Below are 21,417 nucleotides of genomic sequence, written 5' to 3'. Positions count from 1 at the left end.
CTATAAATTGATGGTCAACATGGCCTCCCGGCTGGTTCGTTACCCGATACCCCTCATCGAGGACCTATATGCAAAACTGGCCAGTGGACACTTATTTACGAAGCTCAATATGAGCCATGCGTACTTGCAGTTAGAGTTGGAATGTGCCTCAGGTAAATATGTCACTACAAGCAGCCATAGAGGCCTATATGAGTACACCAGACTATCCTTTGGAGTGCCATTGGCTTGTGTCATATTCCAAAGAATACTGAGAGGACTACCGCGAGTGGCAGTGTAGCTGGATGTTGTGTTAGTCACAGGGGCATCTGAACAGGAGAATTTAAGTAATTTGGACGAGGCTCTTCTCGTTTCTCAGAGACAGGTGCTCCACGCGAGGGAAATGGTATCCCTGGGCTACCCATTAGACTGTGAGGGGTTACACCTTGTTGCGGAGCCTCTAGAACAGGAGTTCTCAACCTTTTTTAACCCATGGACTCCTTTTCCTCTTAATTTTTTTTTGTGGACCCCCATAGCCATTCCGCAGAAAAAAAAGCTTCTTATATGCGTGGTAAACTAATCCTAAAGTCCATCTACCTTACTGTGAGGGTTGGAAACGGATTAGCGGTATTTTCGTACGCTGCCAAACTTATTCTAAGATGAAAAGTAATGAAAAAAACTTTTTACTGACTAAATTGAATTAAATTACTCTAAAAATAACCAATTCATATCAAATATACACAGTTTCTAGTGATTACTGTGTTAAATCATTCATTAAACTTGTCAAGGAGAAACGTGGCATAAGCGTCAGGTCAACCGTGGGTATTTAATAAGCTGCTTCTGTCATTAAAGGTTCTCCGGGCTGTTCCGAGGGGACAATAGCCCGGGAAATCTTCAACAACAACTGTCATTAAAGCACAATAAACCCATTTGTCATCAACCTGTATGGATTTTTTTTTCTCAGAATACAGGACCACAAAATAAACACAGCAAATGCACCTTTTTGGTTCTGAGCCCCTTCAGCCCTCAAGGTAAATTAGATAGATTATAATCTCTCTTTGACCTTTGTCAGTGCGAGAGAGAGAGAGAGAGAGAAAGGTGAATATTCATCATGAAAACAAACATTTTTTTCTTCTACTTGATTCTCAGTAATAACAATTGTTCTGAAGTAGAATTGCTCTATGGACCACTAAAATATCACCGTGGACCCCCAATTCGGTATTTTTTTTGTGTGGACCCCCAGTAATGTTACATGGACCCCCAGGGTCCATGTGGACCCCGGTTGAGAACCACTGCTCTAGAAGGACAAGAGCAGCAGATACCTGGGAACCCTACCATCTAGAGGTTCCCTTTCAAGTTACTCACCATTCTGACTTTCAGAATATCATTGTTTCCTCACTGCCACTGCGCCAAAACCCTGGAATTCCCTCCCAAACAGCATCCTGGATGTACCTACACCATAGGGACTGCAGCCATTCAAGAAGGCAGCTCACCACCACCTTCTCAAGGGCAAATAGGGATTGGCAATAAATGCTGGCCTCGCTAATGAAGCCCACATCCCATAAATGAATTAAAAAATGTAAATCAAAAGTTGTAAAAGACCCAACTTCAATCTCCCAAAATAGCACTTCCCCAACCCTGACATGATGTAAATATGTAATGATTGATTTCCAAGTTGCAGCCAATTTCTTATCCATTCCCATGTCTTATTCTGAACCATCCATAACCAGTAGTCTTTCATGTAAAAGTGTATAAAGTGCTTTCTGGAAGTCCTTGTATATTATGTTGCAACCTTTGAAAAGGACACTGAAGTCCAAATGATAAAGGAAACATTTCTATTCACATTGCTCTGCGGAAAAGCTTGAAGGTAGCAGTTATCTAAAGACCTGCTGAAGAAAGAGACATCAATAGTGCCTTTCATTTCAATGGACCTTATTCCAACTGACTGCTATAATTTTGGTATTAATACTAATACTCCGGGGTTTCTGCAGACCTCCTGCTGAATGCTCACAGTCAATTAGGTGAATAACTGAAACTTCAACCCATAAAAGCCCAGGCAGATAGCTGTAATGTGAGGGTGAGGTGCAACAAGGCCAATCTATGCATTTAAGGCAGTCAGAATGGGAATAGACATTTGTTCCTTCTTAAAAAAGAATCTGAATTTGGCTTCAGTGTGGATCATTTTTGGGGCTGGTTTAGCACAGTGGGCTAAACAGCTGGCCTGAAACGCAGAACAAGGCCAGCAGCTTGGGTTCAATTCCCGTACCGGCCTCCCCGAACAGGTGCCGGAATGTGGCGACTAGGGGCTTTTCACAGGAACTTAATTGAAGCCTACTTGTGACAAAAAGCGATTATTATTATGGAATTGTGTGTTTTGCTGGTTCCTTAAAACAAAACAAATATATTCCTTAGTCTGCTTGGTGAGGGATAGTTTCAGATTGAAATCTTACACATCCTGGGCAAGGTCTGATTTCCATCTTGCACTCGGCCTAATTTGACTTGTGGGCTCATGTTCGCAAAGATGTTGCGTAAACAAAAGTTTCATGGCGCTTTTCCTTGAAAATGGATTTGATATCCAATAGTAGATTCATAGTTTGTTTTAATATTTCTGTCCCAATTCTTCCAATTCTGGAGGGAAGAATGTCTTGTCAGTCTGTTTTCTAATCAGAGAGAGAATACATCAGGTGGTTTTGGTTCAGTTTAAGACTTGGTAGGGGAGGGACGCAGGGAGATAGGGAATAGATATATAACAATTTCTAGTCTGCTCATAGTACTGTGTGGCTGTACATGATCGCACTCCGCTCTGTTCTGGTTGCAGATTTTAGATTAAGTATTGGAGCACTGAAGGATGGCATAAATCTGAAGCTTGAATTCATCTGAAATTGCAAAATGGTCAGACCACCAGAGAGACAAGAAAGGACATTGGAAACATTACACGTGAAAAGGAGAATAATATGATGACAGGAATGACTTAAAACACTTTAATTTTTTCCATCTTTAATTTACCTCATATCTGACCTGTGCTTTATGTAGGTCAATACCTTTGTTTCAGAACAGTGAAGGCAGGTTACCTTCATGTGGATTTATTGTATATCACCGTAAAGGTTTGATAAAAGAGATGTTCCTTACCGGCTCATGGGCAGAGCTGGTTTCATTCTTTCTCCTCCAAAAGATCTATCCTGGAATGTTGTTTTAATTTGCCTGTTGGAGGATTTTAAAAAATCATTCTGAGGAACCACATATGTTTTTTAAACTGAAAAACTTATTTTCAATTTAATTTAGATGAAATAACAAATTCCAAAGAGAAAAATACTCATTTTTAAAATACCTTTCGCTGTTGAAAACCAACCTTTGTTGCTTTTTTCGTTTGGAAATAAATTCTCAAAACACAAATAAAAGTAAATAAAGTATTAGAGACAGAAATGTGTCCGGGTCCATCTTGAGGCGTATCCTCAGTGCTGCATTTCCATTTTTAAGATTAAAATGATTACATAATTTGAAGTGTCAGCCGTGGCTCAGTCTTGCCTCTTGCCACTCAGTCAAAAGGACATCCAGTAGATTCAAATCCCACTCCAGAGGCCTGAACACAAAATGTAAAGTGTAATTCTTCAGTGCAGATCAGGATTCCCAATTGGACGGAGAATGGAGTGTCCAGTGAAAAAAGGCTCAGCATCCCATTACGATGCTCTGATCCCAAGCCGGCAGTTTCAACGCGCTACCAGCCCCACTCCGGTAGGACCACACAAACAACTAATTTAAATAAATGTGAATGAGCTTGAAGACTATGGGCGGAATTCTCCCTCCCCCCACGCCGGGAAGGAGAATCGTCGGAGCGCCACGCGAGTCTCGCCATGCCGCCCCGACACCCGCACGAGATTCTCCCACTCCCCCCCCCCCCCCCCCCCCCAACCAAACCAGCACGGCGAGAATCATGGCTGGCGGCTCGGAGAATCGCCGCTCGCCGTTTGCAAAAGGCGAGCGGCGATTCTCCGGCCCGGATGGTCCGAGCGGCCGCCCCAACATGACAGGTTCCTGCCGGTGCCGTCCACACCTGGTCGCTGCCGGTGGGAACTGCGCGGGAATGCTGGGAGGGGGAGGGTGTTTCCTGCACCGGGGGACGCCCTCCGATGGGGTCTGGCCCGCGATCGGGGCGCACCGATCGGCGGGCTGACCTCTCTAAAGGAGGACCTCCTTTCCTTCGCCGCCCTGAAGATCCATCCGCCATTTTCTTGAGGGGCGGCCTCGGGAAGGATGCGTGGGTTGGCGCCGGCCAAACCGCGCATGCGCGGGTGACTTCATTTACGCGGCGCCGCTTTCTACGCGGCGCCAAGGCCCAGCGCGCATAAAATATGCGACGCCGCTCCTAGCCCCCCCCGGGGGCGGGAGAATAGGGGGCTGGGAGTGGGCTCTGACGACAGAGTGAAACACTCCGGTTTTCACTCTGGCGTCGGGACTTTGTCTCCTTTTCGGAGAATCGTGCCCTATGAGCGGGATTCTCCGATTGCCGACGCCGAAAACGTGTTCGGCGATCGGTCGGAGAATCCTTTTTTACACCGCAAACGGGGCCGACCGTGTTTTTCCGATACTCAGCCCCCAATGGGCCGAGTCCCCGATGGCGTGGGGCGTGTGTCCTCTCAACGTTCAGGGACCTCACGTGGCGGCTGTAGACTGTGTCCAGCGCTGCTCCAGTCGGGGGGGGGGGGGGGGGGGGATGTCACCCGAGGTCCTCCTCCGATGCTCCGCCCCCAATGGTCCGAGTCCCCGATGGCGTGGGGCGTGTGTCCTCTCAACGTTCGGGGACCTCGCGTGGCGGCTGCAGACTGTGTCTAGCGCTGCTAGTCGGGGGAGGGGGTGAGCCGTTCCACTGGCAGGGGGGCTTCAGCGGGGGCTGGGGGGACTGGTGGGGGGTGTTCCTGGGCTGGTGAAGGGCGTTATAGGGGGGCAGTTTTTGGCAGGCCAGGTCCGCGTACGGTCGGCGCCATGTTGTATGGTGCGGTCGCCGCAGGCCGTCGCCGTGCTCATGCGCGGCCACGGACCCAGCCATTCTGTGTCTGAATCGGCAGGTAAAGCCAGCTTTACGTGACATGGCTGCTAGCCCCCCCACCGGGCGGAGCATCGGTGCAGGGGCGGCTTCGACCTTTTGGTCGTAAGACCAGACGGAGCCTGCGGACATACCCGCAGAATCGGAGAATCCAGCCCTATGTCTCCTCCTTCCTGTTATGCTCTGATCTCCACTTCAGGAAATCCACCAACTGGGCTTTGGTGAAAGTTTGTTCAAGTGTGATCCTGCTGCGGTGCACCCCGAGGTGGTCAAGGAGGTCAGAGCATAACAGGTGTCCCCCCAAAATCCTTTGGCAGGCCCTCCAATCCCACAACCCAAATCCTGCTTCCTCCTGCTGACACTTCAAAAGTACTTCAGTGGCTGTAAAGTGCCTTTAAATCCTAAGGCTCTGAAAGACATTTGTTTCTTTACAAATAAGGGGATCATGGGTTATGGGGAGTAGGCAAGAGAATAGGGATGAGAAACATATTAGCCATGATTAAATGGCGGAGCTGACGCGATGGGCCCAATGACCTAATTTGGCTCCTATGACTTATGGTTTTATCTCTCCCTGATCTGGGATAGAGTCAATGTTCTTCTTGGTCAGAAAACCAGAATTATTTTTCTTTTAGTTCTTTGAATCCAGACTTTTCCAAAGCTGAAACAAAAACCTTGGGCGGGATTCGCTATCCGTTTCGCCGGCAACCCACTCACACCCACGGGTTTCCCAATGGTGTGGGGATGATCACAATGGGAAACCCCATTGTCTGGTTGCTGGGACGGAGGATCCCGCTGCCAGCTGGGGCGTGCTGCACCAGAAAATGGGTGCGTCGGGATGGAGAATCCCACCCCATGGCTATTAACGCCACCGGGATTCTCCAGTCTCGCTGCAGTGATTGGTGTTTTGGCTGAGTGTCAAATTCTCTGTTCTCGCTGGCAGCGATGGTGGGGTGAACTTGGATGGGTGAATCACGGCCCATATTATGATAAAATATTAGTTAGAAGCACAAGCCATATGCACACTGCCAAGGATTGACCAATTGCTTGATCCCAACACCCAAGAATCCAAAATAGTACACTACTTCTCGCCACAACCAATTATTTACACCACAAGATGAACAATTTTCAATGTACAACAGAATACCAAAGTATAGGTTTTGCTCTTGTGCTAAATACTGCTTGAGGACAAAATTCATTTAAAGCACACTGAACTATTAAATGTTGGGGCAGCACGGTGGCGCAGTGGGTTAGCCCTGCTGCCTCACTGTGCCGAGGTCCCAAGTTTGATCCCGGCTCTGGGTCACTGTCAGTGTGGAGTTTGCACATTCTCCCTGTGTTTGTGTGGGTTTCGCTCCCACAGTCCAAAAATGTGCAGGGTAGGTGGATTGGCCTCGCTAAATTATCCCTTAATTGGAAAAAATTAATTGGGTACTCTAAATTTATTTTAAAAAACTATTAAATGTTCATTGGTTTAGTATGATCTAATATTAGAATTAGTACTGCCTGAATCAATATCAGCATTGTGGCTCGCTAGTACCAAGCTGTTAAATAACAGCTAGTACTTCATCAACAAAATAGATGCTAAAACAAAATAAAGGATGAGACATCCAAATTGACCAGCTGATCACAGGTCTGTAACATGTAACATAACTATTGCAGCACATCCGTGTTAAATACATCAATCGGTGAATAATTGTCGCTGAATTATTTCTCTGCACGTTGATTCTTGATTCTCGCTCTGAATCCTTGAAGTTTAGTTTGTGAATGGAAAATCTAAACCTATGATTTTCATGCAGCCACAGACTACCCATGGTGAATATTAACTCAGCATTCCAGTTATGCATCATCCCCATGTAATAGTTAATAGAAACAATGATGTGGAGATGCCGGCGTTGGATTGGGGTGGGCACAGTGAGAAGTCTTACAACACCAGGTTAAATTCCAACAGGTTTGTTTCGAATCACTAGCTTTCGGAGCACAGCTACTTCCTCAGATTAAGGTCTTCCTTCCTTCACCTGAGGAAGGAGCAGTGCTCCGAAAGCTAGTGATTTGAAACAAACCTGTTGGACTTTAATCTGGTGTTGTAAGACTTCTTACAATAGAAACAATGACTGGGGAGTCCTGTATACCAATACAAAATACAAGGCTGAAGCATTGAGAACCATCTTCAGCCAGAAGTGCCAAGTGGATGATCCATCCCCGCCTCCTTCTAAGATCCCCAGCTTCACAATTGCTAATCTTCAGCCAATTTGATTCACTCCACGTGATATCAAGAAATAGCTGAAGGCACTGGATACCACAAAGGCTATGGCCTTGACAATATTCCAGCAATAGTACTGAAGACCTATGCTCCAGAACTAGCTGCACCTAAAGCCTTGCTATTCCACTAATGATAACCAATCCTGCATTAGATGCCCTGTAGAAGAGTCATACGGACTGGAAACATTAACCCTGTTTCTCTCTCCACAGATGCTGCCAGTGTTGCTAAGTTTTTCCAACATTTTAAGTTTTTAGTTCAGATTTCCAAACATTTTGCTTTTGTCACTGCATTTGATTCTTGTTGTGCAAATGATTATTTTGGTATTTGGCATGATCTGTTTCCAACTCATTCATTGGTGTCCGAAATTCTGGATCTGTTCGCGATATCTCTTTCATTGCTGCCTGAACACAACTTGGACCATTCTATGATTTGATCACATTTCTATGAATGACGCTTGCTACTAATGGCACACAATTCATTCAGAATTTAATTCAATTCAATTTAAAATAAACAAAAATGCAGTCGCGTTTTCACATAGCTGGGAAATATACCATGTGCTGTGAGTATTTTGTTGTGCATAGTGCTGGGCTGAGAAGTGGCTCAAGGTTATTTGTTCCATTGCGGTTATTGAACCAGTAGGCTTCATATTTCCTTTTTGATAAGATCTCTTTTCTTGCTTTCGTTGATAATGATCAGTTACATTTTCATCAGCAGCGCAGTCACTTAGCTGTCATTACTACCCACCTCTATTAGCCAGTGCAGTAACCCCAGCCTCACCAGTTACTTTGACCCATTGTTCCCAATGAATACTGTAATTCACTGCCAATAGCTCTTTTTATCTTCGCTGCCACTTGTGATCAGTGCATCGATTTTCTTCCAGATCTATGGGTCACAATTTATATGTGGTTCAATCTAATTTGCTCTGAAAGCTGGAGTATAAACTTTCCCTTGCAACAAACTTTCTTCACAGTGATCAATTATGTTTCATAATTGAAAGATAAAGAAAAACATTTGCAAGACGATTCCTTAATTAATGGACAACTTGAATTTGTGCAAAAGAAACACACTTGTTCAGTGCACCTTTTCAGTGCCATTCACAATAGTGCAATTCTATCGGAGAACATCTATTGGAAGCATCAGCGTGGTTCAGTGATAGAGCTCTTGCCTCAATCAAAAGGTTGTGGATTCGATCTCCACTGCAGGCACTGGGGCACATATTTTAGACTGACACCGAAGGAGTGCTGCATAATGGGAGATGCTGCCATCCAGGTGAAGGTGTAAAGATCATCCTGTTTAAACCCTGTTTATTCCCTCATTTTTCCCTTTCTTTTACTTTTTGCTATTACCATTTTGATCCATGGAAGATTAATAGACCTATGACTTTAATACAGCCTTTGCCTTTAATTCAAGCAGAAGAGATCAGTGATGACTCAGTTTGACTGACTTTTCTGGTGGCCAATGAGCTGGCTTGATGCACCCTGCCAATCGCGTCCAAAATGACACTTTTCCATTAAATCTCACCCATTATGTAGCACATTTATCAACCAAACCAACACTGCAACCTCTATGTAATGCCAGTCTGTGCATTCATTGCAAGAACATTAAGTCATAAGAGCTCAAGGTTGAACTGTCAGACACATCCAAAGTTGAAAATGTTAAAAGAAATGACTTGCAGTATATCTCATGAGCTCAAGACACCCCAAAGCACTTTACAGTCAATCAAGTATTTTTGAACTGTTACAATGTAGCAAGCACAACAGGCAATTTACATACAGCAAGATGCAACAACAGCAATGAGGTACTGACTAGATAATGGCTGCAAGGTTGATCTCTGTAACACCCATACGTCCCAAAATGGCATCACCTCTGCAGTCGGTCACATCAGATGCCATTTTTGGGGAGGTTAGGAGTGCAGGTGTTCACAAATTGTGCCAAGATAGGCAGATCATTACTTCAGTCAATGTGTAATGCTGATTTAACACCAACACTGCCATTTTTGGTCTCCTACTCCAGCTGACACAAAAAGCCACTGTTTAACCAGCAATACTTAAAGTGAACACCAATTGCTCCAAAATTAGATGCTGATTAATTTCTACTGGCTCTGTCTGACTTTCCACGAGAATTTGGTGTTTTGTTGAGTTGTTTAAAATTGGGGAAGTTGCTGTAGAGAAAACCTTGGTTTTGACGTCAAGGGTTTTGGTCCGACCAGTTGCACTCAGTCATTGGTGCTGCAGTTACTGTCACCCTTGGCTTGAGGCAGAACGGATATTGAGCAAAGGTAATGCAAGAGGACGAGCTGCTTTCAGAACATGAATGAGGTGGTGGAGGAGAAAGGCTTGCAGCAGGCCTTTTCAACTGAGGGAGCATTTCTCTTGAAGCAGTGGACACGTCAAATTTGTTTGTGAAGGAGGTGCTCATGGAAATCAACCAGTTCTTCAATCAAACTTATATCTAAGCCGGGGAAAGAAATGAGGATGGCAGGAGGGGTAGGAAGAGGAGGAGCTTATTGTCACAAGTAGGCTTCAATTAAGTTACTGTGAAAAGCCCCTAGTCGCCACATTCCGGCGCCTGTTCGGGGAGGCTGTTACGGCAATTGAACCGTGCTGCTGGCCTGCTCGGTCTGCTTTCAAAGCCAGCGATTTAGCCCTGTGCTAAACCAGCCCCTGTGCTAAAGCAGCCCCTGTCCACCTGGCTGTGAGGGATCACTTCATCTGTCTGTAGTTCCAGTGAGCACAACCTTAACTCCCTTTAAGTTCTACCTTAAATTCTACAGCAGTTACACGCCTTCCCTCTGTCACTGACCATCACAGCGTGGTCTTGGCTGCAATTATGAAATCAAAGTGGTTGTGGGTGTGACCATCTCGCTAAAATTCTTTGCAGTAGGTTCCTTCCAGGTGGAAGCAGGCAGCACCTGGAGCAACTCCCAGTGTGCCGGGCGTTCATACACAAGGGAGATGAATAATGCTCCTTGTGCCAGGAGATGGACGTCATTGCCTTCTCCCTGACCAGAGAGAAGCAGGCTGAACATACACAAGGTTTTGCCAGGTAATGGACTTCTCCATGGTGCAATGTGTCTTCAGCATTGATTTTAAATGCAGAGATATACTGACACTGCAAAGAGTTCCACTCCCTCAATGTGCATTTGGTGTGCAATCATGCTTATCATACATCATACAAGTGAATGCCTAGCATCCTAGCAGCAGCCATGATGCTTTTATTCTGTACCAGTCCACTGCTTCCTCATTATTTTATCGAACACATTAAACTAGAGGGTGGTTTCAGATTCACAAGGCCTATCCGTATCCAATGTATAATCCAGCCATGTATATCCCTGCTGTACCCCACCTCGACCCATTTGTTTTCATTTCATTTTAACTGTCTTTTACCATTTCTTTCTTTCTTAATATATATTTAATTCCCCCCCCCCACCCAATCTTCTCCACCTTTCCTTCCCCTTTCTCCTCTTTGCTTCCCCCTTCCCCTCCCCCCACATCTACAGTTCATCCTCTGATGTTAGTCTTCCTGCTGTTTGACCTTTCACATCTTTTGTCCTCTCTGGGGACTGCCATTAGCACCCCGTTTCCCTGGATTTCTGTGACTATGAATCATTTTTCATTCTCACTCCATAGTATAAATATTTCCCACTTTTTCCGTCTGTTAGCTTTGACAAAGCGTCATCGGACTCGAAACGTTAGCTCTTTTCTTTCCCCACAGATGCTGCCAGACCTGCTGAGATTTTCCAGCATTTTCTTTTGTTTCAGATTCCAGCATCTGCAGTAATTTGCTTTTGTATGATCCAGCCATACATGGTGAGCATGGCTCATAAGGACAGCAGGGCTGCCACACAAAATTTAACAGTACAAATAATGGGGCTGGTTGGAAAATGATTCCACTGCCTGAGGTGCTCTGGGGAAGACCTTTTGTGCTCATCTGGTCATGTGCTCCAGTTCATCATGGATTGCTGTATCCTGCATGGTCTCACCATTAGGGGGACACAGACCTTGCCAGCAGAGATATATTGAGTAGCTGAAGAGGAAGGAGAGGAAGAGGAGGAGCAGGACGAAAGGAATAGGCAACTGTCACATACTCTTTCCACCGACTGTCTGTGATCACTTCAGCTGACTGTGATGATTCCAATGAGAACAACTTCAAATCTCCATTCTACAAAAGTCACACACCTTCTCTCTGTCAGTGACCTTGACAGCATTTCCTGGCTACAATTATGAAATAAAAGTCACCGTAAAACAACCATTCCAAACATCAGACCATTAATTCAATATTCCATCCAAAAGGCAACTAATTACATAGAACATAGAACAGTACAGCACAGAACAGGCCCTTCAGCCCTCAATGTTGTGCCGAGCAATGATCACCCTACTTAAACCCACGTAACCAGTATACCCATAACCCAACAGTCCCCCCGTTAACCTTGCAATACGGGCAATTTAGCATGGCCAATCCACCTAACCCGCACATCTTTGGACTGTGGGAGGAAACCGGAGCACCCGGAGGAAACCCACGCACACACGGGGAGGACGTGCAGACTCCACACAGACAGTGACCCAGCCGGGAATTGAACCTGGGACCCTGGAGCTGTGAAGCATTGATGCTAACCACCATGCTACCGTGAGGCCCCAAACCTTTTTCATTCTCATAGGGAGTGATTTGCGCCCCGCCGGCTGGCGTGGAACGCCTTTGGCGCCAAGCCAGCCGGGGCAGAAGGGACTCCACTGGCCGGCGAGAGTCCGTGCATGCACGGAAGCGTCAGCGGCCGCTGACGTCATCCCCGCGCATGCGCGGGGGGGTTCACCTACGCATCGGCCAATGTGGAGGCTGACACGGCCGACGCGTAGGAAAAGAGTGCCAGGCCTGCCCGCAGATCGGTGGGCCCCAATCGCGGGCCAGGCCACCGTGGGGGCACCCCCCGGGGCCAGATCGGCCCACGTCCCCCCCAGGACCCCGGAGCCCGCCCACGGCGCCAGGTCCCGCCGGCAAGGGACCTAGTCTGATCCACGCCGGCGGGACCGGCAAAAAACCAGCGGGACATCAGCCCATTGCGGGCCGGAGAATTCGGGCAGCCCCGGGGCCCATTGAGTCGTGCCAGTCCCCGCCATTCTCCGAGGTGGGCGGCGCGACTCACACCTTGCCGACTTTCGGAGGGCCGGAGAATTCGGAGGACGGCGGGGGGGGTCGGAGAATCCCACCCATAGTGTCTGTCCTCCAGGTGTCTTTGCCTGTTTGCTACCCCAAAGGCTGCAGAATGGTTGGTGGAAGGCTGTTGCCTTTCAGTATGAGAGACTGGTGATGATCTTGAAGGAAACTCTTGGGCATCTCGGGGTTACAAAGTTTGCATATTTGACCGAAAGAGAATAAGTGAAGAGCTTGAGGTGATGGGGCAGTGGTGTTGTCACTGGACCAGTAATCCAAAGGCTCAAGATAATGATTTGGGGTCCTGTGTTGGAATCCCACCAAGGAAGATGGTGAAATTTGAATTTGAATAAACCATTATTGATTGTGGTAAAAATCCATCCAGTTAACTAATGTCTGACGTGCTTAGCTGGTCTGTAACTCTTCAATGGCCAGGCAAGTCATTCAGTTGAAGGGAAATTAGGGATGGACAATAAATACCTGCCCAGCCAGTGATGTCATGAACAAATTAAAAGTTTTCTTCCCTATCATGGGGCTAGATGTTTTTGAGGTGGTGTATAATCAATGTTGCCCTTGTACGATTGACTATTCTGAAATTAATAAAATTCTGGATTATGTAGTGTGGTGTGGTGGCACAGTGGTTAGCACTGCTGCCTCAGATTCAGGGACCCGGGTTCAATTCAGGCCTTAGGTGACTGTGTGGAGTTTGCACGTTCTCCCCGTGTCTGCGTGGGTTTCCTCCGGGTGTTCTGATTTCTCCCCACAGTCCAAAGATATGCGGGTTAGGTGGATTGGCTATACTAAATTACCCCTTCGTGTCTAAATGGCTTGATGGGGTTACAGCGATAGGGCAGGGTTGGCTTAGGTGGGCTGCTCTTTCCGAGGGTCAGTGCAGATTCAATGGGCTGAATGGTCTCCTTCTGCACTGTATGATTCTAAGAGATTTTGTTAAGAGGAAAGTGTGAGTCGGTTGGGATATACTTATTCGGAGTTTACAAGTGGGGACGAGCAAATTTGGAAATATTACATTTTGTTCCCGCGTCTAAATCATTAATATCGATTGTGAATAACTTGAGGTCCTGGCATTGATCCTTGTGGTACAACACCAGACATTGCCTACCAATTTGGAAAAAGACCTGTTTATTCCTATTCTTTGTTTCCAATATGCCAACTAGTTTTCTATCTATCTCAATGCACTACCCCAATCCCATGTCCTTTAGGTAGTAACACATAGAGAAAGTCCTGGAAAAACTCAGCAGGTTAGGCAGCAAGTGTGGAGAATGAATCAGTTAACTGGCGTGATATAACCAAAAATAAATTCCTTGTCCGGTTTTGGACATGTTTCGCAAGGTGTTTCTCGGCGGCTTGTAGCCACCTGGGTTGGCCACTTTCTCACACAAAATGGAAGAACGCAAAGATTGCAGGGTAAAATGGACATTGGCAAAGAAACAAGCAGTCTGCAGAATCCCCTGTATTCTAGCTGCCACAGAAACCCGACAGAATTGTAACTAACAAGCTGCGCATATTAATGAAGCGATTCACGGTGATTCCCAGGCACAATGGACACAACAGTTAAACATTCTATGGAAGGCCAGACATTCCGGCGCCAGTAGAGTCTAAGACAAAGGGCACCAATAAGGTGTAAGGAATCGGCCAGTGATCGAGGGACAGCCCCGTTATTGGGGAAATTCAAATCAATCGATTGGGAAGAGACCCAATCAATTGCAGGTTTATAGAGGGTCCGCCCTGAAGGAGACAAAGCCCCTGGGACCTATAAAAGTCAGGATCCAGAACTGATTCGCTCTCTTGACCAGCTCTCTTAGCCAGCCTCTCCTTGACCAGCCAGCCGTCCCAGCAGAACACCGTTGCAGCAGAAGACCTTGAGAAGGAGAGGCCTGGTCAGCAGCCGTCATCAAGTAAGTGTCATACAACGCACGCTACGAGAGTAGACACTCCTGACCCCTTTAGTCCACACCAACTGGAAGCCTGCGGATCCAGGACAAAGCAAGAGGCCGTTGTTCCCTGATCTGGCAGTTCCCTTATTCCAGATAAGTATTGGCCTGTTAGTGGTAGGATTAGCCTAGTCTTGTAGTTTTATATGCATAATTAGTAGATAACTATTATAATAAACGTGTCTTGTTTGAACTTACTAACTGGTGTATTGAGTTATTGGTCTGAACTTGAACTTGAAACTTGTGGTGGTATCTTAACGATACCTGGCGACTCTAGAGCTAAGGAACGAAACAGAGCCAAATTGAGTGTAAAGCACACTCACCCAGAACGAGCAACAGGCTGCAGTGTTGAGAAAGACCCGGCTATTCAATGGCACTTTGCTGTTTCTTTTGGCCGCGGGGAGTTCCTCTCTGCTGAGGCCGCACTTAGAGCACAATTTAACCACAGGGTTGCACCCGCCGTGAATCTGGCTGCGCAGGTTAAATAGTGGGAAAGGCCAAAATTGAGAATTGTACTGGATGCAAACCAGTTTGCCATCTAACTGGCCCACTCACGATGGCGAGTCGTGTATCTGTCCCAAATATGACGAGCACATCATTAACCCCAATTTGCATTAAGTGCCATCTCATTAGCAAGATTCAAGTCGAATGTAACAGCCGCCTGGGAATTAACCGACTCTCCAGTGAGAAATCATGCGGGCGTCATTTAGTATTCCTTTTTAAAAACGTGAAGCTGGACGAAGGCTGCTGAGGGGAACTGAAGAGGTGAGTAGCCATTTCCATTGTCGGCTATGCGGCTCAAGGGCACTGGAGCTGCTGACTCAGTGCTTGGGTGGGGGGGGGGACCCATCAGGGGGGGTTGGGCTTGGTCGGGGGGGGGGGTGACGCGTTCCATGTCGGAGGCGGCCCCTGGGCCGGGGGGTTGAAAGAATTTTAATCTGTGAGGCCTTGAAGCCATCTGTTAATATTGTGGAGACCTATAACAGGGGCAACTACAGCTGCTGCCTGCCTGTCCTACCAAACACATCCAGGACAGAGCCCTGCTCTTGGATATATGCTGAACGTCAATTTAACTCCCTGTGACTGTGAGCAGCCTCTAGCTACACAGCTGAAGGCTATTGCTAATAAGGAATTGGCCTTGTTAGTTGTGAGAGCTGCAGGTAATGTTTGCGACTGGTGGTTGCAGATGCCTGGAGGCTGCTGTGGCTGTTTCCTTCATTTTCTGAAGCCAGAAAGAAAGACTATTTTTTCTAAGATGCCTGGCTCCTGGAACACCGGGTTCAGGGAACTGTACGGGCCAGAAGGCAATCCGGTTTGAAGCAAGAAGACGCTGTGGGACCTGGTGCGTGACATTGATCCAAAAGAGCCACCTGATGATGCTGTTGAAGAAATGTTTTTGCAGATTGCTTATGCTTTTGTTGTTGGTGTAGTGAGTGCTGCATGTAACTGAAACATCACCGCAGGTTAAACACGCTGGAAGTCAAGGACGTTTAACTGCACCTTGAGCGCTGGAATATGTGGATGTCGGGATTTTGGGCTAAACACGCTGGAAGTCAAGGACGTTTAACTGCACCTTGAGCGCTGGAATATGTGGATGTCGGGATTTTGGGCTAAACACGCTGGAAGTCAAGGACGTTTAACTGCACCTTGAGCGCTGGAATATGTGGATGCCGGGATTTGGGCTATGTGGGAGGGCCTGCACAGCTGTAGCTCCTGGAAGGACAATGGCACTGATACACGGAACAAGTAACTCACTGATGGACAAATAATTTTTATGACAAAGTTCTGGACATGATAACATATTCGCAGGCTTATCTCCATTTCTATTGAGGAACCTGCGAGGATGATATTGTGTTTTGTTTTGTGAAAATGAGCTGACATAGCTTTGTATTGATACCAATATGGACCAGTAAGCTTTCCCTGTTGTTTAATGGTTAGTGTGATGTGTGGAATGTTATGTAGTTGATTCTTAAATCTTTGTTACTGTTGACTGTTTAAAAAAAAATTCTTAAGTGGATTCTCGTGGGTACAGGTGCCATATCTCAGACAATAATTATTGCATCTCATTTCAATCATATTTTAAAGCCAAAATAATTTGTCTGACCTCTAGAAGTGTCAGCACCAGAGAGACAGTAACCAATAATCAAACACTCAAGAGTTGGGTTTCAGCACTGAGGATTTCCTCATGGCCAGAGGGTCAGTGTGTGGATCAGGGGAGGACACCTGAGTATGGCTTCTCCCTAATGTTTCCGGCAGGGATCTGAGGGCTCCTGCTGTGGCCGGGGGTAAATGTGCAGAGCAAAGTTTTCCATCAAACCTGGCTCGGTGGATGGCACTCTGAGAGAAGGTGGGACACTACAGGGAGGGGGAGGCTAGGGCGATTTGAGGATCCTCGGATGGGAGCCCTAACAGATTGCCGGCCTCTCTCCTTTCCAATTCCTTACAGATACTAAAACGGATGCTGGTGCCAACCCCGCAGAGGATGCCCTCACTGTGCTGGTGGCAGCCCAGGTGGCCAGATGCTGGAGAAGGCAGCAGCATCGATGCAGGATGGAGACAGCACCCCATGTGCAGGGGGCCGCCGCACACCCTAAAGTCCCGGCTGCCTATCAGGCCGAGGATGAAACCGGAGATGAGCACCAGCGACATGAACCACTCACTTGAGACAGGTCATCTGGGTAAAGGGGCTGTGGATCCTCACCTCTGTGGTGCAGGCCAATCTCACACCTTACACAGTGACTGCTCACACCTCGGTCAATCCCGTGGTCTCCAGGGCCCGTTCCTCATTGGGGGTAACGACACAGATCTCTGGTACCTCCCCACCCCCATTTTGGCCCTTTCCCACTTATTATAGGCTATCTTCTCCTGCGGGTACAAAGAGAGACCATTACGAGTCACACATTTGATGGATCAGAGTAGTTTATGGCAGGTAACATGCATGAGCACCACAACTGATCATCATAGGATTGTGCTCTTGGTTACCAGGGGGTGCTGAGGAACAAGCACAAAGATTGGATGTGAGGAGGGTGCAAGGTGTCAGCCAGTGATTTGTAGGTGGCGGGAGGGGGGGGGGGGCAGTTGGGAGTTTGAGGGGTGGCAGGAGGAACTGATGCCAGGAAAGGGGTGGTAACTTACCCTTGCAGCTAGGTGTTGGTCGTTGGTCTTCTTCCTACATTCCCTTACAGTCCCCCTGGTCATGCTGCCTATACTGACAGCCGCTACCATTGCCCCCCACCAGGTTGTATGGGTGACCCTGCTGCTGATTCTCCAACCCCCTCAGGGGAACAGGATGCCCCGTCTCTAATTGATAGCATTCAGAAGCCTGGTCAGATCAATGCCACCAAAGCGAGGTGCAGGTGTGCACGCTGCTATCCTTGTGTTTTGACTGGGAGTGATTGGTGAGGGAGCTCTTTGAAGGGGTTCCCCTTGCTAGCGGCAAATTGCTGAGGCGAGAGTCTCAATGTCTCAAGGTGCCAACCTGGCACCCGGGCACTCTGTCAGTGCCCTTGCCAACCTGGCAGTGGCCCTTGGACACGCTGGCAATGTCAGAATGGCAGTGCCAGGGTGACACGCTGGCAGTGCCAAGGTTTCCTGGTGCCAGAAGGTGTGCTGGATGCCACCCTGCCCTGTCCCTGACTACCCAGGGGAGTCTCTAATGGTCTGGGAGACTCCCCAGGTGCCATTACAGCTGGTCCACGTTTGTGCTAAATGGCGCATTGGAGAGGCCTCGCAGGTACGGCCCTTAGGTGCCGGACGCCGGGAGAATCCCGCGAACGCATATTTAAAATAGCTTAATGTACCATCTAACTAAATGTCCTCAGTCCCGTGGTGAAGGCAGCTCCCTGATTTCTCACCATGTATGTTGGTGGAACTTCACACTGAATCGCCGATGCCATCCAAATTAATTGTGCAATCAGAGGTTTACCAACGATTTTAGTGGTGGGGCCAGCTGAATGACATGCACCCACTGCCATATCTGAGTACTATATTTAAAAGGCCATCGAGCCACCCGCTATTGAAGGAGGAGATGGCCCACCGTCCACATGGAGTTCTGGCCCCCAAGATTCAGTGATGTTCCCCTCGATGTGCTGCTCAATGCAGTATAGGCCAGGAGGGGCGTCCTCTACCCGGAGGATGGAAGGAGAAGGCCAAGTCATCCCACCAACACTGCAGGGGTGGAAATCTCCAGGGAGGTCAGTGCCCAGGGCCTCCACCAGGGCCTCACTGCCCTGCAGTGCTGCAAACCCATGAATGACGCCACCTGGGTAAGTGAACCCGCAACTGCTCACACTCACCTCATTGAATGGTAGAGGGGACATGGGCCTCAGTGACAAGGGCATCAACATGCGGCCATATGTATAGGAGTTACTCAATGGAATTCTCACTGCATATCATCTAGTCTGCAGGTTGAGAGGTCACTGTGGAACCCTGACTCATCCACAGAGAACTCAGATACTGTCTGGTGAGGGGAGGGGGTTAGGCTTTGAGGGCACTGGCCAGCACCATTCATGACATTGGTAGTGAACTTCTGTGAAACCTATCCTTCTGTTTGCATGGGCTCACCACTCTGGATGGTGCTGTGCCTTGTTAACAACCTGCAGTATATCCATCACATGGTACAGAATCCAATGGGCTGTTTGTAAGACTGGAAGTATGAGAAAGATACATGAAACCCAATTGCTTCCAGTCCCATCTTCTCGACCTCCTTCTATGTACCCCTTCCCATCAAGATGTCAGGCAGAGCCCCTCAGGCATCCAAAGGGAGCAGGAGCAGCTGATGAACACATCAAGGACCCCCCACTCAGGGGTGTCCTGCTCTTTAAAATCCCTCCTGTCTGTGGCCCCCTTTAGCTTTGTCCTCTGAGACTGTAGAGGGAACAGCTGTCCCACAACAGGTCAACCACAGTAAGTGAGGCCCTTCGGGCCATCGGTCTCCAGAGGGCAGTTTCCAAGGTCAGCAGGGCAAATGGGTCAGCAGTCTGTTTCTACCCCGTATGCGGATGTCAGGGAGCACTGACAGGAAGTGGTAGGGAACTCAAGGTTAAGAAGTTTTGATTTTGCATGTGGTTGCACAGGTGCACTATGAATGTTCATGTGATGTCATCCTTGTAAATATAATGCACTTATACTTTAATGAGGTCCGGTGTCCTTAAACTCGTGCAGACCAGCCCTCCCGCCGCCTCCCCCCACCAATCATCTTCAGATGGACATCCAAGGCTGGGTCTGTGTTCCTCAGAATCAGACATGTATAGGAAGCACAGACCATTGCTGTGCAACAGAACCTCCCTTAGCTGTCCACCTGCAGATTGAAGATCCACCTCCTGGAATCTCCTACAGAGAGAAGCTAAACATGGTTGATGCTCTGTCCACCCATTGCTGCAGGGGGCTTTCCGGGGCCCACCGCATCTGCAGGTCTCAATCCCGATCTCTGCAGGCTGCTGCAGGCCTTCTTCAGGTAAGTCCCGACATGCCCACACCACAATGGTCCAGACATGTCCCACACTGCAGTGAAATCCCGTGGGCGGCGCAAATGATTGAGAGGGGTGGGAGAATTTCCGTTAGCTTTGCATGTGCATCCCATTAATGGGGTGCAACATGATTTCACGCTGCCCTCTGGCGGGAATGGTGAGCCGCCATGATGGTTGGAAGCTCCCACCGTCATTTGTGGGCTCCCGCCACATAGTCCCATGCCCCTCCCCCACGGATTAAACCTGCTCCGGGAGAAGTAGATAATCTTACCCATTAAAATGCCTTGAATTTAATCCACAACTGCCTGTAAAAACATTTGGCTTTGTTTTCTTCTATATACATAAGCAATACAGAAGGAAACTATTTGGTCCATCATTCCTGCGCCTGCTCTCTGAAAGAGCTATCAGCTCAGTTCCATCGTCTACTCCCACAGACCTGCAAAGTTTTCCTTTTTAACTCAATAGTGAATTCTATTTTGAAAAGTTACAATTGAATCTATTTCTACTATATGTTTAGGCAATGTATCCCAAATGTGATAACTTCTTGCAGTAAAAACTGTTCACTTCATCTCCCTGCTGTTTGTTTTGCCTATTATCTTCAATCTTCGTCCTCTGGTTCAACCTTCTGCCAGCAGCAACAGTTTGGAAGAAAGAAATTCTACATTTTAGCCCAATTCTCTGGCCAACACTCCTGGCATGTGTGTTTCACTGTAGAGTGTACATAATTACACATTTTACTTTCACATATGCTGCATATGGACAGCACGGTCGCACAATGGGTAGCACTGTTGCTTCATAGCTCCAAGGTCCCAGGTTCGATTCCCAGCTTGGGTCACTGTCTGTGTGGAGTTGGCATGTTCTCCCCTTGTCTGCGTGGATTTCCTCCAGGTGCTCCGGTTTCCTCCCACAAGTCCCGAAAGATGTGCTTGTGAGGTGAATTGGACATTCTAAGTTCTCCCTCTGTGTGCCCGAACAGATGCCGGAGTGTGGTGACTAGGGGCTTTTCACAGGAACTTCATTGCAGTGTTAATGTAAGCCTACTTCTGACAATAATGAAGATTATTATATTATTATTAGGGAACATAACTGATGGACTGGTTTGTGCATAACACTTCGCTGCCAGGACAGCTGTGCCCTAGCAGGAGATTGGCAAAATTGATTTGAGTGTCTGGAAATAGCCACTTAGACACTTTCTCCAGGAGTTCCACCAATCTTCCACAAAAGTTATGTCAAATGATTGGAAAGACCTTGCAAGAATCCGGGACCAATTGCTCTCAAGCTCAAAACTGTTTGTACCTCCATCCTGAACCGTTGTACAATAAGATTCCCTTCAGTAGATCCACTGTACATTACATCGACAAGTAGACTAAAACATGAAGGGAATGTTCAGTTACATGACCAGGAAAGTAAACACAAAATACCTTCCACTGAGCAACAAAACACTGTTTCTGACACACCAGACACGGCTTTACCTAGACACACAGTAATGCTAACAAATTAGATATTTCAATGTATGTTTTACTTGAAAATACACTATCTGTGTACATCATTGAAAATTCTGGAAAGTAATAG

The 21,417-nt window shown here is 47.4% G+C and overlaps 1 protein-coding gene across 3 annotated transcripts in view; it reads right to left on the bottom strand.

Annotated features, from left to right (window-relative positions):
- Nucleotides 1–21,417, bottom strand: part of LOC119963074 (cytokine-dependent hematopoietic cell linker) — a 177,595-nt gene that overhangs the window by 155,987 nt on the left and 191 nt on the right. For 2 of the 3 annotated variants that reach the window (XM_038791642.1, XM_038791643.1), the window contains exon 2: nucleotides 3,106–3,177. The exons of the other annotated variant lie outside the window; for it this stretch is intronic. In XM_038791642.1, coding sequence (XP_038647570.1) covers nucleotides 3,106–3,131 — 26 coding nt within the window. In that variant the 5' untranslated portion in view covers nucleotides 3,132–3,177. The remainder of the gene's footprint in view (nucleotides 1–3,105; nucleotides 3,178–21,417) is intronic. 3 annotated transcript variants of the gene reach the window in all.

This window comes from Scyliorhinus canicula, chromosome 3 (genome assembly GCF_902713615.1).
Source record: "Scyliorhinus canicula chromosome 3, sScyCan1.1, whole genome shotgun sequence".
Lineage (NCBI taxonomy): Eukaryota > Metazoa > Chordata > Chondrichthyes > Carcharhiniformes > Scyliorhinidae > Scyliorhinus > Scyliorhinus canicula.
This window is presented reverse-complemented; position numbering and strand designations above follow the sequence as displayed.